This window comes from Camelina sativa, chromosome 14 (assembly GCF_030686135.1).
Source record: "Camelina sativa cultivar CO46 ecotype springtype chromosome 14, ASM3068613v1".
NCBI lineage: Eukaryota > Viridiplantae > Streptophyta > Magnoliopsida > Brassicales > Brassicaceae > Camelina > Camelina sativa.
Window position 1 is genome coordinate 7,006,918 of NC_141893.1, and position 26,736 is coordinate 7,033,653.

General features: G+C 35.0%; 3 protein-coding genes and 3 pseudogenes across 4 annotated transcripts; 5 read left to right on the forward strand and 1 right to left on the reverse strand.

Annotated features, from left to right (window-relative positions):
* Positions 1–1,971: 1,971 nt before the first annotated feature.
* LOC109128785 (organic cation/carnitine transporter 3 pseudogene) lies at positions 1,972–4,669 on the forward strand (annotated as a pseudogene).
* LOC147927911 (uncharacterized) lies at positions 3,582–5,120 on the forward strand (annotated as a pseudogene).
* Positions 5,121–8,800: 3,680 nt separating this feature from the next.
* On the forward strand, positions 8,801–11,917 carry LOC104740325 (dihomomethionine N-hydroxylase-like; annotated as a pseudogene).
* A 3,054-nt stretch (positions 11,918–14,971) lies between these two features.
* LOC104740326 (dihomomethionine N-hydroxylase) lies at positions 14,972–17,499 on the forward strand. The gene is made up of 3 exons (XM_087485801.1): positions 14,972–16,092; positions 16,433–16,706; positions 16,912–17,499. The coding sequence occupies exons 1-3, from the start codon at positions 15,115–15,117 to the stop codon at positions 17,280–17,282; spliced, it is 1,623 nt and encodes a 540-aa protein (XP_087341927.1). The 5' UTR covers positions 14,972–15,114; the 3' UTR covers positions 17,283–17,499.
* A 2,388-nt stretch (positions 17,500–19,887) lies between these two features.
* LOC104743340 (dihomomethionine N-hydroxylase-like) lies at positions 19,888–22,417 on the forward strand. The gene is made up of 3 exons (XM_010464438.3): positions 19,888–20,943; positions 21,285–21,558; positions 21,773–22,417. Exons 1-3 carry the CDS (start codon positions 19,960–19,962, stop codon positions 22,141–22,143), a joined length of 1,629 nt encoding a protein of 542 aa, XP_010462740.3. The 5' UTR covers positions 19,888–19,959; the 3' UTR covers positions 22,144–22,417.
* Positions 22,418–24,534: 2,117 nt separating this feature from the next.
* On the reverse strand, positions 24,535–26,353 carry LOC104740327 (metacaspase-8). Of its 2 annotated transcripts, none has more exons than XM_087486542.1 (2): positions 25,771–26,353; positions 24,535–25,413 (listed from the first exon to the last, which is right to left on the reverse strand). In XM_087486542.1, the coding sequence occupies exon 2, from the start codon at positions 25,394–25,396 to the stop codon at positions 24,623–24,625; it is 774 nt and encodes a 257-aa protein (XP_087342668.1). In that variant the 5' UTR covers positions 25,397–25,413; positions 25,771–26,353; the 3' UTR covers positions 24,535–24,622. The 2 variants fall into 2 exon arrangements, with proteins under 2 accessions (XP_087342668.1, XP_010459183.1); XM_010460881.3 differs by having other exon boundaries at positions 25,791–26,325.
* Positions 26,354–26,736: the final 383 nt, after the last annotated feature.

A 26,736-nucleotide genomic window follows, 5' to 3' on the forward strand; every position in this document is an offset into this window, starting at 1 on the left:
GCGATGTGCCATTAAATTTACATCAAGTTTTCCGGGTTATTGTTAATTGAAATATTATTTTCTTCCAATTATTTATTTTTTTAATATTTTCAATCGTATCCGTACTTCATTTTCTCTCATCCTTAATAAATAAAATAGTTAGGTAAAAAATATATATAAAGTATATTTCATTATCATTAATTTGTTTCAAATTTTTTCTCAAAAAAAAAAAAAAAAATTGAAACGCAAACGCCCGCAACCGCAAACGCTTGCGGGAACCAGCTTTTGGAATTCAACGGTTGGGAGCGATTAGGAGCGATTGGGAGCGATTGGGAGCGATTTGTGTGATTGGCCCCAAACGCTAGCAACCGCCCGCAAACGCAAACGCAGCGTTTGCGGGAGCTAGCGGGAGAACCAGTCAAGCTCTTAGTACACATATATTATCTATTTTGTAATTCATTTCATATTTGAGAGTTAAAATTTGTTTACTATATTTAGATTTGCGAATTCAAATAATAATTTTTACATATAAATTACATGTTTATTGTGATTTGTAACTGAGAAATTGTGGAACTAAAATTTTCTAGATATATCTAATATAAGTAGACTATTAATATTATTATTTGAATGTAATATATTATTCAATTAAAATAATTACAATAAATGCTTCACTACGTTTGTAAATTATCATCAAAAAGATATTAAAACAAATAATGGTGTTTAAACAGTAGTTGAAGAATTTGTATATGTTCGAGTGGAGAAACACATCGTTAGGTATTCATTGTATGGGGGTCGTATAAGTCTATGATTGAGCTGATGTGGTTAATGATAATATATTTTAAAACTAATATAAATAGTATTTCATAAAATATTGATGATTTTTTGAATTTCATATCTTAAATACATTAGAGGTAAGAAGTTATATTTATTTTATATAATCTTATAATTATTAAATATAGATATTTTGTGCCCTGCACAAAAACATTTTGGGATCTGCCACTGATACGATTATAATGCCTCTCATAAATTTCTATACAGTATATTTTATTTAGGTTCTCTCTTACATGAAGCTACGTACAAGCTTCCAAATGACCAATTAAGACACTCGAAAAGATATCTCCCATGTCCTGGAAAGCAATTCGATCAAGCTCATCTTGTCCAACTGCAGCAAGCCAACAACCAGTGCAACTTGATAATTATTGTAATTTGTATTATATATTATAGTAGTTATACGACATCTATTGATTGTAATTTTGTACCTATCTTAGAATAAGATCGATTTACACAAAGAATATGTATTTCTTACAAAGATTTTAATAAATGAATTAAACCGTTCTTTTTTTTTTTTTTGCGAAGATGTATATCAAGAAGACAAAATAAATAAAAACCCATCAGAAAAATATATGATAGGAAGTGGACCAAAAATAGATAGCTAACTTCAAATTAAGGTGGTTGAATGGGAAGCAGCTAATTAACGGTGGTGGGCATGAAGTCCTAAGAAAACAAGAGTTATCTCTCTCAGAAAAGAAAAAACAAACAAGAGATAGCTCATCCTCAGCCACTCACTTTAGCCATCGAGAGTTATTATAGGATTCATTATTTATCTTGTTGAACATATCTAATATATGCGTTTTAAATATATAATGGGTTAGACCAGAAAAAACAAAGTAACTAAGAAGAATCACTAATTCTTCGGACACATGCCATATTCTAGAAAAGTCCTGCTTGATCCTTGTCACGGACTCACACGGGAAGTATTGCATCCAAACTAAGTACTTAGTAATACCATTGTAATGTGCATCACAATCACAATATTTACAAGATTTATCCAGTCATTCTAAAATTAGCTTTAAAGATCCAATAATTTACCGGACGTAAAATAACTACAAAACGAAGTAATAATTCACTCTACTTGTATAATTAATTTAATTTAATTGCACACGCAAGTTGTAATTCATCCTCTATATATAGAATAACAAAAATTCATAGACATGCAAATCAATTCAAACACAACAGAACGAAAGAAAGACCTTATCTCTTCTTATATATATGGCGGACTCGACTCGGCTGTTTCTTTCCAACTCGTCGGAGTCAAAGCTTCCACCAACAAGATCCCTTGATGAGACAATAGAGCAATGCATCGGAAACTTCGGATGGGCACAGTTCCTCCAAGCCGCTTTAATCTCATTCGCTTGGTTCTTCGACGCTCAGCAAACGTTCATCACTGTCTTCACCGACTCACAACCCACGTGGCACTGTACCGACTCGGTATGCAACACTTCCTCCAACCTCTGCACCTTACCCAACCAAACCTGGTCGTGGGACTTCGACCCACACGTGTCAATCATATCCGAGTGGGGCCTACAATGCGCAGGCTCGTTCTTTAGGGGATTGCCTGCAAGCTCCTTCTTCCTCGGCTGTCTGATAGGCGGCTTAGCTCTTTCTACACTCGCCGACTCATCGCTCGGTCGTAAGAACATGCTCTTGTTGTCGTGTCTCATAATGTCTCTCTCTTCGATGTTGACAGCTTTCTCAACGAGCATTTGGATTTATGCGTTCTTGAGATTCGTGAACGGGTTTGGCCGAGCCACGATCGGGACTTGTGCCCTCGTTCTATCGACGGAGTTAGTTGGTAAAAAATGGCGAGGGCAAGTCGGTGCGATGGGTTTCTTTTGCTTCACGTTAGGGTTTTTAACGCTTCCAATGTTTGGTTACATCAATAAGGGGAATTCTTGGAGGTATCTCTACGTTTGGACATCAATACCGACTTTAATCTATTGCAGTTTGGTTCGAATTTTCGTCCGAGAGTCTCCTAGATGGCTTATCGTAAAGGGTCGTATGGAAGAAGCCGTCTCGATTCTCCAAAGCATTGCTTCTAATGCAATCACTGTGAGCTCCACGAACTTATGTTTTGATGTACAAGAGAATCAATCTGATATTTACGACGCGTTAAAGATCTTGGTGAGGAAACGTTGGTTGCTAAAGAGATTGTTAGTGGCTATGGCTCTTGGATTTGGTATCGGTATGGTTTATTACGGAATGCCATTAGCTTTAACGAATCTAAACTTCAATCTCTACCTGGGTGTCGTGTTCAACGCCTTGTCTGAATTCCCAGCTTTTCTCATAACGTTTTTCCTCATTGATAAAATCAACAGAAGGGATGCGTTGATCGGATTTACAGCTCTAAGTGGGATATCTAGCGCTCTAATCGCGGCTTTAGGGCAACAACTAGGGTCATTACAGATTGTGTTAGAGCTCGTTTCGTTTTTCAGTGCATGCACCGCGTTTAACATGACGCTTATATACACAATCGAGATGTTTCCGACATGTGTGAGGAACTCGGCGATGGCGATGGTGAGGCAAGCGTTGGTGTTTGGCGGCGTTTTTAGTCCAGTGATGGTTGCGGCTGGTCGGGAAAATCAGTTTTGGTCGTATGGGTTGTTTGGTTTGGTCATAGGATTGTGTGGATTTGTTTGTGGTTGGATTACCGGAGACTAGAGGAAGTGTTCTATGTGACACTATGGACGAGGAGGAGTATAAGACTTTGGCAAGGGACAATTTATTGGTTGATAGTGTTGTCCTTGTCTGATTTGTTGTAATAACAGTGTGCAGGCTTGCACAAAAGTTTTCTCTCTCAAAGTAATTTCCTGCGACAACCCTAATCCGCCGCATCTTGTCTCTCCGGTGTTCGGTTACGACCGACACCGTGAGAGGGCTCTAGGATACTTGTTCCGAATCCACCCCTGCACTTGAAGACGCCGGTGAATTGTTTCGGCTCTGTTTCTCGTGGCGAGTGTTGAAGGTCCGCCGTGCGCGACGGCCGTTTTCGGTGGCTAAAATCTCATGTCTTTGCCTCCATTGCTTGTAGACGGCGGTGGATGAAGGTGGAGGCTCCGATTTCCGGTCCTTGCGTCTCGCATCTCAATCGGCAGAGCAAGCTGTGTTTGTAGATCTGTTTTCAGGTCGCCTTCTTCCTGGTGTTTCTGGCGGTCGAGTGTGCTATCCTTGGCTATGTCGTGGTGTAGCGTGTACTCTTTGCTCGGAATCATTTTTTCCAAGATCTATCTTGGTCTAACCGCTGCGTTTTGGCTCGTGTCTGCCGGAGGTAAGGGTTTCTATGTGTCGGTTTGTTTGCTTTGAGGACAGCTTACTGCCACACGCTTGAAGCTTCTGTCCACTCCGTTCGTGTCGAATTCGTGTGTTGGAGTTTGATTCGGGAGGCTTTCTTTGGCTCTGTGGTTGATTCGATGCCTTGGTTGGTGTTGTTCGTCGACTCTTTTGAGCTTCTGATGCCTCGGCCTCTCATTTCTGGTCCTCCTTCACATAGGTTTTCAGAGCATGGCTACTATTTGGTTGCTTTTACCTCATCTTTTTCGTGAGTCTTGACTTAGGAGAATGATGTCTCTGTTGGCATCTTCTGCTTGAGGACAGTAGCAGGATTATTAGGAGCTTGCTTTCTCCTTGCTGGTTAAGCTTCCTCATCGAATCAGTTGGTCTTTTGCTCCTTTGTGTAGCTGCCGTGGTGTTTGATAAGTAGAGGAATTAGTTATCGGTGATAGCTTGCTTTTCTCTCCTTTTGAGAACTCCGTAGGTATACCAATTTATTTGGTTTGGTTCAAGGCATGTTTATGTTGTGGCTTCCTATTGTTATTGCCTTTGTTTGAAGATTGCTTTGCTTTGCGTACTCGCCTCTTCTTGCGACTTGTTTGTGTTATAGAGAAGCTAGTAGGGCCATCGGCTTCTGGTGTAGTATTGAATGGTATTATTTTGCTCTGAGCTGCTGACTTCGAGGATGAACTTGGTTAGAGGGAGCTTGCACCTTTTGCTTTTTTGGTGTGTGAGGTTCCGTTCTGAGAAAGCTCATGGATTGAAACGAAAAATCAATCTCACATAACGCAGGGGGAGTTTGTGATCGATGATTTGGAGTTTTACCGTTGACGGCTTGGTCTCGGGCCTCCTGCGAAAGGTTTCTATAGCTAGTTATTAGTCATATCGAGGTGTCTTACAATCTGCATCAGCCCTTCTCCTTTTGCAACTCATTCGGGAAGGACAATATAAACATCATCGCTTCATCTTGTTTCCAAAGCTTCTTGGCTTGGTTGAGTAGATGGACTGAAAACTTGGTTTAATTACCGTATTATGCTTTCATGTTTTTAAACTTTTTTTGCCATGAAACCATATGTATAGGTTTCAATTCTTTGGATTGTAACCTAAACTTTTTTCATTTTCAATGAAATATTTACAATTTAGCAAAAAAAAAAAAAAAAAAAAAGAAAAAAAAAAAAAAACAGTGTGCAGGCTTAATCTGGCCGGTTCGGTCTTGAATCCAATCATTCTGCTCTATGAATTTATGAACCACGTGTTAACTCATTACAATCATTCGGACTCGAATCGATGCTAGAATTTGTTTTATATTTTTATGATCCAAGTTAATACTTAATATAATCAATATATATATACATATACATATAGTCGCATTGTTGACTTTTATCATTAATTAGACTAATATTATTTACAATAAGACTTATATAAATTGGCATGCAGAACATATATGTATGGAAAGAGTTACAAACTTACAATAATCTCATTTGTTGTAAACTAATTAGTGACAATCTGATATAGCTGCCAAAAAAATTAGTACGGCAATCTGTTTAGGTGTCGTTATGCACAATCTGATTGGGTATCAATATATCTTCACAATTTTGATGATTTACTATGATGCATTAATTCTATATTTTGTTTGATCGAAATTTTGTTGTTCAAAGACTATTTTCTATCTTTTGACGAAACTAACTCAATAAAGCACAAGTTATCTTCTCTACTTCAAAAACTTGGGAGACTCTCAATCCTCTAGAAGCCTCGGTGCCATGTTTTAAAACTCTTTGGTTCAAGCAAAGGATCCACAAGCATGCCCTTATTTTTGGGGAGATCCTTCGGAGTCTAAATGTACCAAGTGACTGTCAGTCTGTCCACTCTGTGATACTAGACCGGAAACCAAATTTTATCAATTTTTCTGGCTATTCTCTTTAGCCTTTGAGATCTGGAATTAATTATCATGACCACTCTCCATCTTCCGCGTTAGAGATATTTGTAGAGTGGATTAAATCAGTTTCGACAAATTCAAAGCTTAACTCCATTATATTTGCAAGCTTATCTTCCAACTTGTAGGGTAGCATGAACTTGATGAGTTACATCTACCTCTAAATAAGCTTCTACATTAAAGTCAAGGATATACAGATTATTCTCAGAGATAGGAAAGTTTAATTTCTGGACTAGACCGTAATTTTAAGGCAAGGACAGCTTCAGCTTCATCTTCTCCCGCCCAACTTTAAGAGATCTATCTCTTCACTTGGTTCAAATTCATCCATCTAGCGGGTAGATCTAAAAATATAATTAATTTAAAGCACAATATTGTATGTTTATCATATAAATTTTTAATATAAAATACATATAAATAAAGTAAAAGAAAATTGATATGTTAACCAACCATTTGTTATTATTTTATATTAACATATATATATAATTCCTTTAAACAGTAACTAAAAGGTAAAAGAGAAAAAATAGACAGTAGTATAAAAAACATATACCTGAAAATAGTAAAATGGGAAAGGATGATTTAAAAAATCAGGATGACATCACATGGCCACATGGGGCACAACAAATCAAATGGTTCCATCTCCACTACAAAATCTTGTATGGGGCACATTCACTTATACGTCCGCCCCCTCAGATAACGGCTTCACCTTTGTTTCTTCACTTGTACTTTTTGTCTTATTTCATTTACATATTCATGCTATACGATGCTCCTGCAAGAACAATTAAAATGGTAACCTGTAATAAAAATGTAGGGTAAATGCTATTTCTATTTCTACCTTTCTAGAAGAACAGATTTGAACATTTTTAAATGAATGCTATTTTAGTATTTTCATAAAGTCTCGTGATTCATACCCTAAAACAGAACATCAAACTGCGGTTACCTAATACCACCGATTTTAATAATTTATGAAGTCTCGTAATTCTTATCCTAATCAGAAACAGAACATCGAAATGTGGTGACATAACACCACCCAAGAGCTTAATATAGTCTACATATTAAAAATACACGAAGTGAATAATTTAGTAAGTTAGAAAATTACAATGATAATTGAAGAAACATACAATTTTAAAGTTATTTGAAATATATATATATATATACTAGATTAAGACCCGTGCTAGAGCACGAGTTGAAATTTATTATATTTATATTGTAATTTTTTATAAAATATAATTTATGTGATTGTTTTTAAAAGTTTTTTTTGGATAAAATATTATGCAATAAAATAATATGCTAAATATGATGACTTGAAAAAGATATTTATTTTGTAAGTTTTGTATTGTTAATGATTCTAGATAAATACATGCGCTATAACGGTTAAATTTTACTTTATACAAAATTTTGTATATTTTCTATTTTAAAATAAAATTTTAATATGTTGTATTAGTTTATGTACGTGAAGTTATTTCAACAATGTATATTCTACCTCATGACTTGAATGTCATTATAAGACATAATTTTGTGAATTTGGTTTTTAAAAAGTGAGTTATTATATTATGAGTAATTTAATATATTGTTATACTTTTTGTTTTAATATACTTGATTTTTTGAAATTCTTTCATATTATAGTGACATATTATTGACATTGCTATAACAAACCAATTTAGAGTGTTTATAGTTTCTAATTTTAATATCAAGTTTCAATATTTTAAAATTATTTCAAAATAAATTATTTAAAGTTTATTATATTATATAAAATTATAAAATTCAACAAAAAGTATGAAATTGAATTTAAATATTCAAAATTTGAGCTGTTACTCAGTAAAATTTTAATTCAATAGATATTATTTTTAAAGAATAATATTAATAAAAATTGAAGATTTGTTTTTAAAAATTCAACTTATGGTATATCCGGAAATAAACTATTTTTTTAATTATAATAAATAATATGATAATTTATTTTTTTCACAAAATAGACTCATATATAAAAATGAGAGGTGAAGTATAATAATATTTAACAAATTAAAATTTTAAGTTAGATATCAAAGGATTTTATTTGATGAATAATTTAATAAAGAAAATTAATATGGTAACTTAGATGATATCAAATGATTCTTTAGAATATTCTCTTTAAGATTTTTGGAAACAATAAATCCAGATTATACAAATAATATAAAACTTAATATATAATCTATTTGTAGCCAACTTATTAAAATTATATAGTCTACAAAACAATGTTGTGTACTTCCGTTTTATTATATAGGGGATACTTCAATTATCAATAACTATATATATGTATAATTAGTATAAAAATTATAGCAAAAATGAACGATTTAATTATTTTTAAAAAAACAACTAAAATAGTCATTATATTAAATGAAATGTAAACTAGAGATAAAGACATGCAATAACGTTGATTTGTCATTAGAATCAACGTTATCTATAAATTGTTTGTCCATTTGTTTCCATATTTCCCGTTTTTTTAATACAATTAATGCAAACATACAAAACTATGGCAACGTGTGTTGTAAGAAATTAGCATATGTGATTTTACAGAAATGCCCTTTCACGTTTGAGACCAAACAAAGTGATTCTAATGACAAATCATGTAATAAAATTCAATTGCCACTTTTTATTATAGTATATAGTTTAGTTCACTAATTGAGTAGGGTCGTCAATTATTGATCATTGATTTGGCTTTTTAATATTTTTCCGAATATAAGATATCAACACAACAAACAATTTCACAATGAGCCTGTTCGTTTCGTCGCCGCAAGTACGTGCGGCTGCGGCAGCCGCATGTGTTGTTGTTCGTTTGGTTGCCGCAGGTGCTTGCGGCAAGACGCTGCAGCAAACGCTGATTCTAATTTTGGACATCGATTAGTTGCGGCGATCAAAAAGGTTGCTAGTTTTGAAACGACCACAGAACTCACTACACGCTTATACACACACACACAAACACCATGATCATGATGAGCTTCACCACATCATTATCATACCCTTTTCTGATCCTACTAGTCTTTATCGTCTCCATTGCATCATTCTCTATACTGGGTCGAATTCTCTCAAGGCCCACCAAAACCAAAAATCGATCACGCCAGCTTCCTCCTGGCCCACGAGGATGGCCGATCCTCGGCAATTTACCGGACTATTCATGACTCGTCCTAGGTCCAAATATTTCTATCGTGCCATGAAAGAGCTAAAAACAGATATCGCATGTTTCAACTTCGCCGGTGTCCACGTCATCATCATAAACTCCAACGAAATCGCTAGAGAAGCGTATAGAGAGCGTGACGCCAATTTGGCAGACCGGCCTCATACGTTCATCGTAGAGTCCATCGGAGACAAATCAATGGGCACCGCACCGTACGGTACTGAACAATTCATGAAGATGAAAAAAGTGGTCACAACGGAAATTATGTTGGACATACGTTAAAACGTTGGACATGTTGGCAGCTGCGAGAACCATCGAAGCGGACAATCTCATGGCTTACGTTCACTCGATGTATCAACGGTCCGAGACGGTAGACGTTAGAGAGCTCTCGAGAATTTATGGTTACGCAGTGACAATGAGAATGATGTTTGGAAGGAGACATGTCACGGACGAAAATGTATTTCGGATGATGGGAGATTAGGAAAAGCCGAAAAACATCATTTTGAGGTGATTTATAACACGCTAAACTGTTTGGCGGGTTTTAGTCCCGCGGATTACGTGGAAAGATGGTTGAGAGGTTGGAATATTGATGGTCAAGAGGAGAGGATGAAAGTGAATATTAATCTTGTTCGTAGTTACAACAATCCCATAATCGACGAGAGGATCGAGTTATGGAGGGAAAAAGGTGGTAAGGCTGCTGTTGAGGATTGGCTTGATACGTTCATTACGCTTAAAGATCAAAACGGAAGGTACTTGGTCACGCCCGACGAAATCAAAGCTCAATGCCTTGTAAGTTAAAAAATATTCTTATAAAGTAGTATTCATATATTGATATATATAGAAATCGAAAAATAAGATAATCTTTTGAATTGTGAACAAATAGATAAATAGAAAAATCGTTAATACTATTGACTAAAGTTGCGAGATATAATGTTAAAAGAGTAGTTTCTATCATAATTTTGCACATAATATAATAAATACGAATTACTTATTAAAAAATACTTTTGAAAAGATTATATATATGTATATGTATAAATACATATTTCAAACTGATAAAATTTATTTTTTTGTTTTTCTTTTGTCACTGTCACCACTCACAGGCCATGTCATTATTTGCTTTGAGGATCTTATTGGTTTGGTATATAAGATGTTTATTGTTAGAGCATGTTCAACAACAAATGATTTTTTTAATTTTTTAAATTTCTTTTAAAAATCACTCATATAAAAGCCAGTGTCAGAGACGTTTCTCAGATTTTTTTTTATACTTAGTCTGAAACTATTATGGCAGATGATGCATTTGAACAACCTCATTTTAACGACATAGCAGTAAAACTGTTCATGAAACTTTGTATATTCGCATTTAATGTAGGATATCGATATGTTTAGATGATCTCTAGAATTAGGTCAACGATCGACATTGACATTAAAACTTTTAAAATTATGTTTTCATGGGATATAAATATGTAATGAACTCTTTTAAAGATAAAATGTCAGAAGATTATCGACAATATTATTGCAACATTAGACAATATATGTTATATATAGATTAGTAAAATAAGTACGGCATTTATATAGATTTATCTTTTAATTTTCAAATTGTATTCATATTCAATGATTCTTATTGATAAATTTTTTAACTAAAATCCCACGTAAAATCGCAAATAGATATAACAAAAAAATATTATCTCAAAAAATATATATGTTGTATATCACTGAGTAAAGTAAGTTATATATTTATACTCAAAAGTTGGAATGATTATATTTGAGTTCAACAATTTCTATTTATAAGAAATATTTTAAATTAAAATCCCGCGCGTACGCGGGTACAAATTCTAGTATGTATATATACATATTTCAAACTGATAAAATTTATTTTTTTGTTTTTCTTTTGTCATTGTCACCACTCACAGGCCATGTCATTATTTGCTTTGAGGATCTTATTGGTTTGGTATATAAGATGTTTATTGTTAGAGCATGTTCAACAAAAAATGATTTTTTAAAATTTTTAAAAAAATTTTTAAAATCATTCATATAAAAGCCAGTGTCAGAGACGTTTCTCAGCTTCTTCAAATTTTTCTAAAAAAAATCTTTAGATGTCCCTTGAGAAACTGTTGTTGGAGGTGTTAAGATGTTTTATTACAGGAATTTTGTCTAGGAACGATCGATAATCCAGCAAATAACATGGAGTGGACACTTGCGGAAATGTTAGAGAATCCGGTGATTCTGAGAAAAGCTTTGAAGGAGTTGGACGAAGTGGTTGGAAAAGACAGGCTCGTACAAGAATCAGACATACCAAATCTAAACTACAAAAAAGCTTGTTGTAGGGAAACATTCAGGTTACACCCGAGCACTCATTATGTCCCTCCTCATGCGGCTCGTCGAGATACCACCCTCGGGGGTTATTTCATTCCCAAAGGTAAAAAGAACTACCTACTAACTTTATGAAATATAGGTAGTTTACAGGTATATACAGATTTGCAAAATAGGGTCCCTAATTTTAATTTTCTTTGTGTGTGATAGAGCTTGATCCCTCGACAAAATGTATTCAAATTAAGATCTAATCACCGTACCTTTATACGTCAAACATCAGATCGGTTGAGCTACCAATATCTTGATATAATTTTGCGCTATGTATTACTCCCTCCGGTTTTTTTACTTGTCATTCTAGAGGAAATTTTTTGTTTTATATTACTTGTCGTTTTATGTTTACGATGCAATTTTATCAATCAAATTTCCAGTCTTATCCCTCACTTTTAGCTTATTAATTACTTTAAACAAATAAAACAATATATTAATGAAGGATAAAATAGAAAATTAAATTGTTTTCTTAATATGTGTGAAATCACCTAGAATGACAAGTAAAATAAAACAGAGGGAGTAAGAAATTATTGATTTTTGGACAGGTAGTCACATTCATGTACATCGTCCTAAACTAGGCCGGAACCCTAAAATATGGAAAGATCCACTGGTATACAAACCGGAGCATTGAAAACACATATTTGTGGCTAAGTGTAGTTACGATGGACTTTGTGTTTGTATGAGCATAAAGTAAATAACGCACAAGCTTTGTTAACGGGGTTCGGTTTTTCCTACATCTCTGGGACCTAGTCCAGAACAAATTCACTATAACAAGATAGCAATTGCAACTGCATATGATACAAGCACTACTATGCATATCATTCTTTTCTAGATGAATAAACCATCAAAAGATCTCTCTATCTTGTTGATGGGACGACACCACACATCTTGTGTGCATCTCTCAAAACTACCTTGAAGCGTGCAGGTCTTCATGAAGCGCCCTCTTGGTATTTATATCAATTGCCCAACTCCTAGGGTTGGCAACTTTCCTATTATACAACAAATAGGAAATTGAAAACTTTCCCTTTTTTTTGGATAAGGAAAGTTTCTCTTCATGATCTCATCTTGAATCTTCCATTCAATATGTTCATCCAGCTAAGCAGCCGCCACTTGGCTTTTCCAGTTCGGCCTTAAGCTTCTGTACTCAAACTCTTCAATTCTGCTTCTTGTACTACTTCCTGTATTAACGTCGGACTAGTACAAGAACTGCTTCAGACGTTTGATACATCCTCCGATATATCTAACTGCAGAGTTCTTGATTCAACACCTTATCTTCTCTGCTTTGTGTTAACCACTGTGTCAGCACGATCACCAAGTGCTACTTAAGGTCTGCTCTACCGGCATTTGTATTAAGTAATACTTCATCCTCTTTGTCAAGTAATACTTCATCTTGTGTCAGCTCTTCTAGCATCTCTATCATGTAATGCATCAGCCTCTGTGTCAGTTTTGTCTTGTTTTAGTAGAAAATCCATGACATGTTCTAAACCTGTGAAAACTTCAATCAACACAACATCTTCAAGCGTCACCTCCAAGAAGATGGAATTACAAAAGAGGTTATTTTGGTCGAAACAGAGATGCGTTTTGTCTCGTTACCACCGGTCGACGTGGCTGCATTGGTGTCAAAGTCGGCACAATCATGATGGTTATGATGTTCGCTAGATTTCTTCAAGGGTTTAACTGGAAACTCCATCCAGGATTTGGACTGATGAGCCTCGAGGAAGACGATGCATTGCTTATGGCTAAGCCTCTTCATTTGTCTGTTGAGCCACGCTTGGCACCAAACCTTTATCCAAAATTCCATCCTTAAGAAAAGGAAAAAAACAAAACGCCTTGTTCTTTCTCTCTGTTATGTTCTTCTTCGACTCTTTGTCGTTTCTGTGTTGTGTTTCTCGCTTGTTTGTTCTTTTTCAGACTCTACTTTGCCAAAAATGGTATATTCTTTTATTTGTGTTCTGTCTTTGTTTTTTTTTTTTTTGTGGGATAGTTAAATGTTCTTGACTGATTTGTTGCATTGTCTTAAACCGGTTCGGTGTTGATTTGTATCATATTATTCTGGTTTTAAAATGAATTATAAAAATGGTATTTTAGAAAGTCACTTCCAGGTAGGCATGTCAATTAGGGCGAAAGCCCGTGGGCTGGCCCGGCCCGGCCCTGAAAAATACCGGGCTCGGGCTTAAATATATATGTCCAAAAAAATCGGATCTTTTGGGCTCAACCCGTTTGGACTATAGGGTTTTTCGGGCTTAGCCCGACCGGGCTCGGACCAGCCCGAAAAACACTTTAACAAATATATTTGTATTTTTTGGATAACATTTTTATTTGATTGCAATATTTGATTAATAATTTATTGTAAATAAAGTTTAAAACTCTAATCCTAGTTTTCATATTTACTTAATAACTTTGCTTAATACTTTTAAAAGTTTTATATATGATATTTTATATGAATTATATATAGTTTTATTTGGTTAAAGTATAAGATTTTATTTAGTTTTAAACTTTTTCTTTTAAATTAAGTTGGTTGTAATGAATATAAATGAGTTATTAAAATTTTGATGGATTTGTTTTACAATGCATCTTTAAACACTGTTTTTTAAGACTTATAAGTTTGAATTATTGATCGGCAAAATAAGCCCGAAAAAGTCCGAAAAGCCCTATAGCCCTGTTAGGGCCGGGCTCGAAAATATTTCGGACCGAGTCGGACCAGGCTCAAACATATGCGGGCTTTACGGGTTTTGGGCCGGACCGAGCCTGACCAGCCCGATTGACACCCCTACTCCCAGGCCTAGTTAGAATCGTATTAAATTCAATACAAAACATTTAAACGTGGTTTACCTACCCAAGAGCTCATTATGGTCTCCTCCATTCCAATTTCCTTTATACTTAATACTTTATTACAGAGATAATTTAATCATTAATCATATTCTTGGACATGTGACATGTTGTGATTCGTTTTCTCTTTTAAAGAGAAAACCACCCTCAAAAACTAACTACAATTTACAAATTTTCAGAATTATAATTTTATTTGATTTCAGATTAATAATTTTGTATGAAAATACTAGTCAAAGACATGCATGATTTTATTAATTATGCTTGTTCATTTTTTTCTCAGTTGAAAAAATCATCTCTGTTTACTGTTTAGATCCATTTTGGCAGTCGACATTTTTAATGGCGTTTAATATAGCAGACCCTTATTGACTATGTGTAGTCGTTTATTTAACTTAATATGTCTAAAAAACTTAAACAAAAACTTAATTTAAAACGAAGAGAGTTTATTATATCTTTCATTAATAATACACTTATGTCTCTAATTAATAATTGTAAAGAATATGAATAAAGTTTGGAATTTTTTTTATAAACTTACATTGAACAACAATTTAAACTATATAAACCTTTTTCAGTTCGTACATCAGATACAAAATATATAAACGTGATTACCCTTAGTACCTACCCATAAGCCCAAATCACACGTCAGAATCACATACATGATCTGAAATCTATAAAATACTTAACACAACAAAGAATCTCCCAATATCGCTAGTGTTCATTGCTAACGAGCACACACCCGACACACAGACACACAAACATCATCATGATGATAATGAGCCTTACAACATCATTACCATACCCTTTTCAAATCCTACTAGTCTTTATCGTCTCCATCGCATCAATCTCTCTACTGGGTCGAATTCTATCAAGTCCCACCAAAAGCAAGGACCGATTTCGCCAGCTCCCTCCTGGCCCAAGAGGATGGCCTATCCTCGGCAATTTACCGGGACTATTCATGACTCGTCCTCGCACCAACTATTTCCACCTTGCCATGAAAAAGCTAAACACGGATATCGCATGTTTCAACTTCGTCGGAGTCCGCGTCATCACCATAAAGTCCGACGAGATCGCTAGGGAAGCTTTTAAAGAGCGAGACATTGATTTGGCAGACCGGCCTAATCTTTTCACCTTAGAGATCATCTTCGACAATTACAAGTCAATGGGAGTCTCATCGTACGGTGAACAATTCATGAAGATGAAAAAAGTGATCACAACGGAAATAATGTCCGTTAAAACGTTGAACATGTTGGTAGCTGCAAGAACCATTGAAGCGGATAATCTCTTGGCTTACGTTCACTCGATGTATCAACGGTCCGAGACGGTCGACGTTAGAGAGCTCTCGAGGGTTTATGGTTACGCAACGACCATGAGGATGCTGTTTGGAAGGAGACATGTCACGCAAGAAAACGTTTTCTCGGATGATGGGAGACTTGGAAAAGCGGAAAAACACCATCTTGAGGTTATTTTCAACACTCTATACTGTTTGCCCGGTTTTAGTCCCGCGGATTATGTGGACAAATGGTTTAAAGGTTGGAATATTGATGGTCAAGAGGAGAGTGCGAGAGTGAATAGTAATCTTCTTCGTAGTTACAACAATCCCATTATCGAAGAGAGGATCGAGTTATGGAGGAAAAAAGGTGGTAAGCCTGCTGTTGAAGATTGGCTAGATACCTTCATTACGCTAAAAGATCAAAGCGGAAACTACTTGGTCACGCCTGACGAAATCAAGGGTCAATGCATTGTAAGTAAGAAAATAAATAAATAGTAATCATATCTATAGAAATTTGCACTAGTTAAATTAAATGATCATCTTAATTCTGACCAAATAGGAAAGGGAAGAAATGTTAAATACGTTATTGACTAAAGTAGCGAGATATAATGTTAAACTAGTAGTTTCAATCGTATTTTAATAAATAAACAAATATGTTAGGGAACTGAAAAAACGTTTTGTTTTAATAGTTGTTGTGAGAATCTTACAACGTTTTGTTTTAATAGTTGTTTTCAGAATCTTATAAGGTTTGGTATATGTCTTACTCACATCAATAAATATATGTATAAATCGTTTGTTGTTTGATATATAGGAATTCTGTATAGCAGCGATCGATAATCCGGCAAATAACATGGAGTGGACACTTGCGGAAATGTTAAACAACCAGGAGATTCTCAAAAAGGCTCTGAAAGAGTTAGACGAAGTAGTTGGGAAAGACAGGCTTGTGCAAGAATCAGACATACCAAACCTAAACTACTTAAAAGCTTGTTGCAGAGAAACATTCAGGATTCACCCAAGCGCTCATTATATCCCTACTCATGTTGCCCGTCAAGACACCACCCTCGGGGGTTATTTCATTCCCCAAGGTATAAAGAAATACATCTAACCATTTGTGTATATAGTTTTCATAGTTTTCACATTTTGATTTTCTTGTTTCTCATTTTATTTAAATTTTCAGTTTTAGCTTTTATAGGCTGGCAGACTAGTCGTCTTCTATTTGATATCGGATCCAACAGATTAAGCTACCAATATTTCGATATAATATTAAGAAATGATTTGATTATTGGACAGGTAGCCACGTTCATATATGTCGCCCTGGACTGGGCCGGAACCCTAAAATATGGAAAGAGCCATTGGTATACAAACCAGAGCGTCACCTCCAAGGAGACGGAATCACAAAAGAGGTTACTCTGGTGGAAACAGAGATGCGTTTTGTCTCGTTTAGCACTGGTCGACGTGGCTGCGTCGGTGTTAAAGTCGGGACGACCATGATGGTCATGATGTTGGCTAGGTTTCTTCAAGGGTTTAACTTGAAACTCCATCAAGATTTTGGAACGTTAAGCCTCGAGGAAGATGATGCATTATTGCTTATGGCTAAACCTCTTCGCTTATCCGTTGAGCCACGCTTGGCACCAAACCTTTACCCAAGATTCCACCCTTAAGAAAAAAAATGTAAGACAATGTTTTAAATTAAAAAAAGACAAATAAGAATCAAACAAGACCACCCCTTGTTTTTTTTTCTCCGTTGTATTCCTCAACGCTTTAGTCGTTTTCTATATATATTTTGTTGCTTGACGTACTGTTTGTCGTTTGATTCGTCTTTTTCTATTGTATATCCGTCACCTCATAATAAATACTAAACATAGTGTTTAACTGAAATGTTGTTTTAAGGATTATGGCACAATGCGAATCCTCAGCAAAAAAAAAAAAAAAAAAAAAAAAAAAAAAAAAAAAAAAAAAAAATCACTAAAAAGTACATCCTTACGTAGATAGAAATATAGTAATATTGGGGACATGACACCACTGTCATCGTTCCACCTTACCTGTATAAACGTGTCTACCTACCCAAGACATTAATATAGAATCTATTATCTGTCATAGATATTAAGTTTATTAAAAGTTGCAGAAAAAAAATACATAATACTGTATATTTTTGCTTACCAAATGATAGTTTGTTTACTTTTTGTAATATATCTTTTCATTTAACAATCTTTTAATTAGTGATTTGACTAAAAAAAATATTGAAAATGATTTCGGTTATGTTTCTACGGAAAAAAAATACTAGACTGTGGGTTAATTAATTTAGTTAGATAATTCACCGTCAACGATATTCTACCGTACATAAAATTGAAAAACGTTATGGTAAAAACGTGGTTGCCAACCCAGAGGCATCCCAAATTCAGGTTAGTGTCACGTGCAGGATTGACTATACATTTAGTGATATTCACAACAATTACCATTAATCCATCATCTCAGGTCTCGTTCTCACAACTAAAACAACAAACATCAACCATATCACGCACGTTACATATCATCATCACCCCTATTCAGATTGTATACTATAATGGGTCGAGTTCTATCAAGGCCCAGTAACCCAAATGCCCATTTAAATTAAACATCTTCCTCCAGGGCCATAAGTGGACTTACCGAGCTTTTACCAAGTCATCGGCGAGCTGAATGATGACGGAGATTCGCCGGCATTCACGTCGTTACTATTATCTCCAACGAAACCGAACCGCCTGAAGCGTTTAAGAAGAAAGACGCCAGAGAATAATAAGACTACGTGTCGTTTCTGTTAAACTCCGTAACGTTATGTTGTTTTCCCTCTCGCTAAACAACACTTTTTGGTCCGTGTTTTGTTTTCCTTGGCTTAGCTCATTGTTAAACTTTTTTTTTGGACAAAGAACTCATTGTTAAACTATACATAAAAATTGGGTGATCAGAGTATCTGACCTAAATAATGTCACATAATATCAATAGTTATTATCTAATTAGAGGTTAGCAGTTATGCACCATTATATGAATTCCATATGTGTGTAAATGTGTAATAATATTGAAAGAATCAATTAATCATCATGACTAAGTTTTTTTTTCATTAATCCTATAGAAAAACAGATTGTATATTACTTGAATCACAATTCATTGCTGGCTTAGTCAAACCCACCAACAAAAGAAAACATTTACATCAAATTTTTTTTTTTTTTTTTTTAAACTTAAAAATCTACCATCAAACCAAAATTCTCTGATGAACTTGTTGTGTGTTTAATTAGCATATAAATAGTTTATTAAGATAACGGTTATGACAATACAAACCTGGTCGTTGACTAAACCTATGTCTCCCTAGCTTATTAAACTTTTAAAGTTTTATTTTACTATTAACTCCTTAATATAGGCGTTTGGGTGAACATTTGCAACACTACTAATTATGACCCACATACATATCTTTCCATAACAAAAAACTATATTTTATTAGTTTAGTTGTAAAGTGTTGTTTTAACATTTCCATTTTAAGTTTTATTTTACTATTTAAATACTTAATATAGTCGTTTAGGTGAACATTTACAACACTACTAATTATGACCCACATACATATCTTTCGATAACAAGCACTATATTTTATTAGTTTAGTTGTAAAGTGTTGTTTTAACATTTCCATAATCCATACATAAGTGTTCAAGTTTACACTTTTGTTATATACATTAAATCTCGATTTACATAAATGTCGGTTCGAATGACACTAAATAGCATGTACGGATGTACCAAAATTTCTTCATTATTCACAAAATAAATAAATGTCGTTAACATTTAAATATATTTAAAAATAAGAGTTATTCTAATATTTGGTAAAATATGATTTCTAGTTTTATCCCTACTATTTAATGTATTGACGGATTGACCAATGAACAAATTTATATAATGTATAAGTAAATGGTGAAACATAAAATTTAATCCTGTTTTTGATATAAATAAAAAAACAATCTGAAACGACACAGGGAAATAAATTAGATCCTTAATTAATACACTTATGAGTTCATGTTTCTAATTAATAATTAAAAATATTATGGATAAAAATTGAAATTTATATAAGTTTACATTAAAAGTACAAAACGACCCCATTTTAGAAACAAATTATAAAGCTTTTAATTTTAATCCCTTCTTAAGATACAAAATATACAAACGTGATTATCTTAGTACCTACCCATATGCCCAAGCCCCACCTGAGCATCACATGCATGATATATACAATCTATAAATACTTAACACAACAACCAATTTCCCAATATCGCAAGTGTTCATTGCTAACGAGCACACAACTCACTACATACACACACAAACATCATGATGATGATGATAAGGAGCCTTACCACATCATTACCATACCCTTTTCAAATCCTACTGGTCTTTATCCTCTCCATTGCATCAATCTCTCTACTGGGTCGAATTCTATCAAGCCGCACAAAAACCAAGGACCGATCTCGCCAGCTTCCTCCTGGCCCAAGAGGATGGCCTATCCTCGGAAATTTACCGGAGCTATACATGACTCTTCCTCGGTCCAAATATTTCCACCTTGCCATGAAAGAGCTAAAAACGGATATCGCATGTTTCAACTTCGCTGGAGTCCGCGCCGTCACCATAAACTCCCACGAGATAGCTAGGGAAGCTTTCAGAGAGCGAGACGCTGACTTGGCAGACAGGCCTAATCTTTTCACCATGGAGACCATCGGAGACAATTACAAGTCAATGGGAATCTCACCGTACGGTGAACAATTCATGAAGATGAAAAGAGTGATCACAACGGAATTAATGTCCGTTAAAACGTTGAACATGTTGGTAGCTGCAAGAACCATCGAAGCGGATAATCTCGTGGCTTACGTTCACTCGATGTATCAACGGTCCGAGATGGTCGACGTTCGAGAGCTCTCGAGGGTTTATGGCTACGCAACGACCATGAGAATGCTGTTTGGAAGAAGACATGTCACGCAAGAAAACATTTTTTCGGATGATGGGAGACTTGGAAAAGCGGAAAAACATCATCTTGAGGCTATTTACAACACTCTATACTGTTTGCCGGGTTTTAGTCCCGCGGATTATCTGGAAAAATGGTTTAAAGGTTGGAATATTGATGGTCAAGATGATAGGGTGACAGTGAATTGTAATATTGTTCGTAGTTACAACAATCCCATAATCGACGAAAGGATCGAGTTATGGAGGGCAAAAGGTGGTAAGCCTGCTGTTGAAGATTGGCTTGATATCTTTATTACGCTAAAAGATCAAAACGGAAACTACGTGGTCACGCCAAACGAAATGAAAGCTCAATGCGTTGTAAGTTAAAAAAAATAAAAATAAATAGTAACCGTATATAGAGAAAGATGATCATCTGAATTCTGACCAATAGTAAAGGAAAATATGTTAAACATTATTTGACTAAAGTTACCAGATATTAAACCAGTAGGTTAGATCATATTTTCACACATAATATTATTTATTTCTTTAACTTAAAATCATTCTTAAGGATAGAAATTCAATGTTGTATTAAATTTTTTTTTTTTTTTTTAATACAAGTTTTTTTGAGAATCTTATAAGATTTGATATATATACAGTTTATTACTCACATATATAATATATGTATAAGTTGTTTCCTGTTTTTGGTGTTTTTGTAATAGGAATTCTGTATAGCAGCGATCGATAATCCGGCAAATAACATGGAGTGGACACTTGCGGAAATGTTAAACAACCATGAGATTCTCAAAAAGGCTCTGAAAGAGTTAGACGAAGTAGTTGGAAAAGACAGGCTTGTGCAAGAATCAGGCATACCAAACCTAACCTTCTTAAAAGCTTGTTGCAGGGAAACGTTCAGGATTCACCCAAGCACTCATTATGTCCCTACTCATGTTGCCCGTCAAGATACCACCCTCGGGGGTTATTTCATTCCCCAAGGTCTAAAGATATACATCTAACCATTTACGTATATATTTTCATAGTTTTTACATTTTGATTTTCTTGTTTCCTCATTTTATTTGAATTTTGCTTGTGGCGAATCCACAAAACGTATTTAAACTTGGATCCAATAAACATGTTATACATCACACATCCAACCGTTTAAGCTACTAATATCTCGATATATATTAAGAAGTGATTAATTATTGGACAGGTAGCCACGTTCACGTATGCCGCCCTGGACTAGGCCGGAACCCTAAAATATGGAAAGATCCATTGGTATACAAACCAGAGCGTCACCTCCAAGGAGACGGAATCACAAAAGAGGTTACTCTGGTGGAAAAGGAGATGCGTTTTGTCTCGTTTAGCACTGGTCGACGTGGCTGCATCGGTGTTAAAGTCGGGACGGTCATGATGGTTATGATGTTGGCTAGGTTTCTTCAAGGGTTTAACTGGAAACTCCATCAAGATTTTGGACCGTTAAGCCTAGAGGAAGATGATGCATTATTGCTTATGGCTAAACCTCTTCTATTGTCCGTTGAGCCACGCTTGGCACCAAACCTTTATCCAAAATTCCGTCCTTAAGAAGAAAAAAGTAAGATTGTGTGAAAATAAAATAAGATAACAAAGAAGAATCAAACAACACCCCTTGTTTTTTTTCTTTGTTATGTTGTCCAACGTTCAAGTCGTTTTCTATTTTATGTTACTATGCTTAGTCGTTTCTATGTTATGTTGCTTGACGTAATTTAATTTTATCCCAAAAAAAAAATGTTGTTTACTGTCGATCTTCGTTTGTTGTTATCTTTTTCTTGTTATATCCCGTCACTTCACAATAAATATGCAACAAACATTCCAAGTAGCATAGTTATAATTTAAGTACTAGGTTATCGATGGTCGATCTTAATTGGAATGTTGTTAGACCGCAGAGGCGGATCTAGCTAAACTTGACACCAGGTGCAAAAAACTATTAAGGTGGAACATAGAGGGTGTCGAACCCAAGACCTCATTTTCTAATCTGGTGCAGTCTTACCATTAGACCAGTTTAACTTTAAGAATTTGTATGTAAATTCTTAAATTTATAAATTTCATATGGTGCACATGCACCACCCTTGATCAAGGTGGATCCGCCCCTGGTACTTAGACCACCACGACGACTGAAACGACGTTTAAAATCTAGATCCGGGAAGGAGAAGGGCCGGTGGTGGACGACATTCGGGAAAGCCTCCTACCTTCTAAACCATGCCCATTGTACTTTCTTCTAAGCCAGCTTTTAACCTTCTTTTTGGTATCATCTCATTGAACTTATATAGACAATCTCGTTACACTCGTACATGATTACACGGGAAACAATTTCACCAGCTTCAATCTTGTTCAATTCATAGACTTGTGCAATCCCATCTCCAACTGAGACCACTCGACCGATCTCGTTCACTTGAAATTCGCGTATAGGTTCCATATTCGACTTTCAAATAAGGATTATATAGTACTATGAGAACATTTACATGGGTGGAGATCTCACCAAAAATATCTCATCAATAAAAAAGTATTACTTTTTATCATAATATTATTATGGAACTAATTTTTAAGCAATAAATAGAGATGCGCTACAAATATCTGGGAAGATTTTTGATTACTTTAATAGTGAAAACCTTGTTCAGGGGATGCTGACCTGAATCCTCAAACAAAACAAAAGGTCACTTAAAAGTAATTCCTTAAGTAGATAGTATAGTAATATTGGGGACATGACGACAACAAAACTCACTTAAAAGTAAATTCGTACGTAGGAATATAGTAATATGGGGGACATGACACCACCACTGTTATCGTTCCACATTACCAGTTTAAACGGGTCGACCTACCAAGAAGTTCATATAGAATCTATCATAGATATTACGTTTACAAGTCTAAAAAGTTTAAAGTTGCGGAAAAATATACATAATACTGTATATTTCTGCTTACCAAATTATAATTATTTTCGTATTATATTTTTCATTTAACCGTCTTTTAATTGACTAAAATATTTTAACAAATTAAAATGATTTTGGTTATGTTTTACAAAAAAAATTAAAAACTAGATTGTGGAATAATTTAGTTAGAATTCACCTTCTATGTTGTATAGACAGATGATACTGATAGAGCTGGCGAAGAATATTCAAAAACTTCAAAAGAATAGCTATAAGTTACAAAATGAATCGAATCAAAGCTAATGTTATAAATTTTTTCCCATGTAAAAAGAAGAGATGGAACTAAGATTATAACAGTCAGACTCAACTCCACCACCGTACGTAATGGGATGCGACACTTTGAAGGCCAGTTCATCTCTATGGTACATCAAATTATATAAAACAAAAAAACATGGTTACCAACCCAAAGACATTCTCACAACATGTACCATCAATCCATCATCTCAGCCTCGTTCCCACAACTATGACACCACAATACATGAACCATCATCACCCTATGACGATGTTCAAGGTTGTATACTATAATGGGTAGAGTTTTATCAAGGCCCAGTAACCCAAATTAAATGCCGATCTAAACATCTTCCTCCAGGGCCACAAGTGGATTTACCGAGTTTTTTACCAAGTCATCGACGAGTTGAATGAAGACGGAGATTCGCCGGCGTTCACCTCATCACTAGTATCTCCAACAAAAGACGCCAGAGAATAAGACTACGTGTCTGTTACATTCCACAACGTTATGTTGTTTTCCCTCTCGCTAAACAACACCGTTTGGTCCTCCTTGGCTTATTAGCTCATTGTTAACGATACATAAAAATTGGGTGATCTGACATAACAGTAGTTGTTGTTATTTAAATTAGAGGTAAGCACGTCACCGTTATATGAATTTCATATGCGGAATATTGAAATAATCGTCGTGACTAAGTTTTTCATTTTTATTTTTTCATTAATCCTGTTAACATATTGTACATTACTTGAGTCACAAGTCACCTAGGGCTTAGTCAAACCCACCAACAAAAAGAAAACATTTACTTCAAAAATCTTAAATTACAAAAGAAGAAACCATTAAACCAAAATTCTCTGATGAACTTGTTGTGTGTGTTTTAGCATATAAATGGTTTATTAACATAACGGTCATGACAATACAAACCTGGCCGTTGACTAAACCTATGTCTCTTGAGAATCTCCCTAGCTCTCATAACCAGTTTTTTGTTCGTGATCTTCTTGTCCTTTCTCGTCTCCGACAGTATCGTCTGAATCGCATCACTGAATGCTCCATAAGCTTTCCCGGTTCTTGTCACATAAACATCCTCTGATTTCTCATTTGTTTGGCATCCACTTAACAGAATCCCTTTGTCGGCAAATACTTTTGTTTTTAATATTGGGCGTTCAGAATCGACTGCTGCATTGACCTCGCAGTTTCCTATGTCACGTAAACTTCTGTCACGACTCATGCTTGAGTCTTCACCGAATAATTTAGCAAGTGTCTGTCTGATTCTCCCAGATTGGATATTAGTTTTCCCGGTTTGTTGCTTGAGAAGACTTACGTAGATATGGAAAGGTATATATCTTGTTTTAACATCAAAGGTTTCATCCGTCTCTAGTTCTAACTCTCCGGCAAAGCTTTCTTGGCCACCGCCACGGTCTGTCTGAGTCTGAGTCTGAGATTTTGAGATTCCACAAATAGCAAAAAAACTTGTCAGAATGCTAAGCAGGTTATTAACAATCCCAGGTTTTGGTGGATCCGCATGGTCTTCCTCGATCGGCTTCACATGGCTTTCCCCGATCTGCTCCTTAACTCCCTCGATGAGACCACCACTATGGCAAGAGTCCGAGATTATCGTCAGTTGACAACCTTTTTTGACGTTTGCCACCATACTTCTAAATTCATCGTCTACAAACACATTTATGCCAAAACAAAACAAAATGATCAGGAAACCCCATGAAGATTAATCCTAACACCAATATTGATGCACAAGCACAACCAGAGTTAACACCAAAAGATACCAAGACTTGTTATCTTTAAGTTCTCTGAATTTATTCAGATACGCTATTAAATCAAAACTGAAATTGCAAGACTTGAAAAAAAAAAAAAAAATGCAAGACTTGTTTCAAGAAACAGAGCCCTCTGTTTTCTTAATCGATTGCATACGGCTATGTTTTAACTACGAATTTTTTTATTGATGAATGGTTAAATAATCGAACAAAGAAACATGAAATATACGGAAAAAAAAGAAAAGATGAAGGTTACTTTTATGATAGGCGGCATACCCCTGATAAGATTCATATCGCAAGGAGTGATACACTCGTCAAACCCGGTAGAGTCGCCTGATTCTATATCAGGAGGCGGAAGTCTCGTGCCATGTCCACTGTAATGAAAGACCAGAAAGTCACCAGATTTCCCGAGATCGATGAGTTTTTCCAAATGGTGGCGGATGTTTTTGCCTGTGGGTTGGATGCAGGATTTGTCCGTGTCGATCAGTATTGTGATGTCCTTGTTGGAGAATCCGTAACGTTCGATTAAGCATTTTTGCATCCGACGGACGTCGTTGACACATCCACGCAACTCCACAGCTGTTCCTGGGTAGTTGATTCCTATCAATAGCGCTTTCTTCGCCATTGACGAAGTAACGAATTATGCCTTACAAGTCTTCTCTTTGTTTTTTTCTTTTTTTCTTTTTCTTATATGAATTGTATTGATACACTTTGATTTATTTATAAACGAAAGATTTTAGCATTTAAAACTACCACGAAAGTTCTGATGCAGACTTACATTCTTGACTGTTGTTATATTGCCTTTTTCTCTTCCAAGAACCTTTGTGGGGGTGCTGTTTGTTTAATGGCCTCTTTTACGTCTCATTCTTTATATTTTTTTCTTGGTCTTTTTTTTTTGTTGGCGGCTATTTCATTGGTCTTTCTAATATCAGATATTAATATAACTTGTTTTAGTCTTTATCTTTTTTCTTTTTCTTTTTCTTTCTTAAAACATGAATGGACTATGGTAATATGGTATACTTATTATTAAGAAGAAAAGAAACATGAGAGCCAGTAAGCTAATAATCATTTGCAAATAATACTCTACTAGTGGTCAATAAGGAATTATATGATTAGGTTTTGATTTATTTTAAAATTGAGTTTGCGTATCTAGTTGACAAATCAAAAACAAAAAAAAAAGTTGGCACTATCTTACTAATTAGTTTTCCCCATGTGGTTGTGT

Excerpts from the sequence above, each read along its gene's own strand:
- LOC104740326 (XM_087485801.1), top strand. The coding sequence starts at position 15,115 with ATGATGATAATGAGCCTTACAACATCATTACCATACCCTTTTCAAATC. Across the intron at positions 16,093-16,432 it reads AAATCAAGGGTCAATGCATT|GAATTCTGTATAGCAGCGAT; the intron begins GTAAGTAAGAAA and ends TTTGATATATAG. Across the intron at positions 16,707-16,911 it reads GGGTTATTTCATTCCCCAAG|GTAGCCACGTTCATATATGT; the intron begins GTATAAAGAAAT and ends ATTATTGGACAG.
- LOC104740327 (XM_010460881.3), bottom strand. The coding sequence starts at position 26,139 with ATGGCGAAGAAAGCGCTATTGATAGGAATCAACTACCCAGGAACAGCT. Across the intron at positions 25,414-25,790 it reads CGATATGAATCTTATCAGGG|ACGATGAATTTAGAAGTATG; the intron begins GTATGCCGCCTA and ends ATGTGTTTGTAG.
- LOC104743340 (XM_010464438.3), top strand. The coding sequence starts at position 19,960 with ATGATGATGATGATAAGGAGCCTTACCACATCATTACCATACCCTTTT. Across the intron at positions 20,944-21,284 it reads AAATGAAAGCTCAATGCGTT|GAATTCTGTATAGCAGCGAT; the intron begins GTAAGTTAAAAA and ends TTTTTGTAATAG. Across the intron at positions 21,559-21,772 it reads GGGTTATTTCATTCCCCAAG|GTAGCCACGTTCACGTATGC; the intron begins GTCTAAAGATAT and ends ATTATTGGACAG.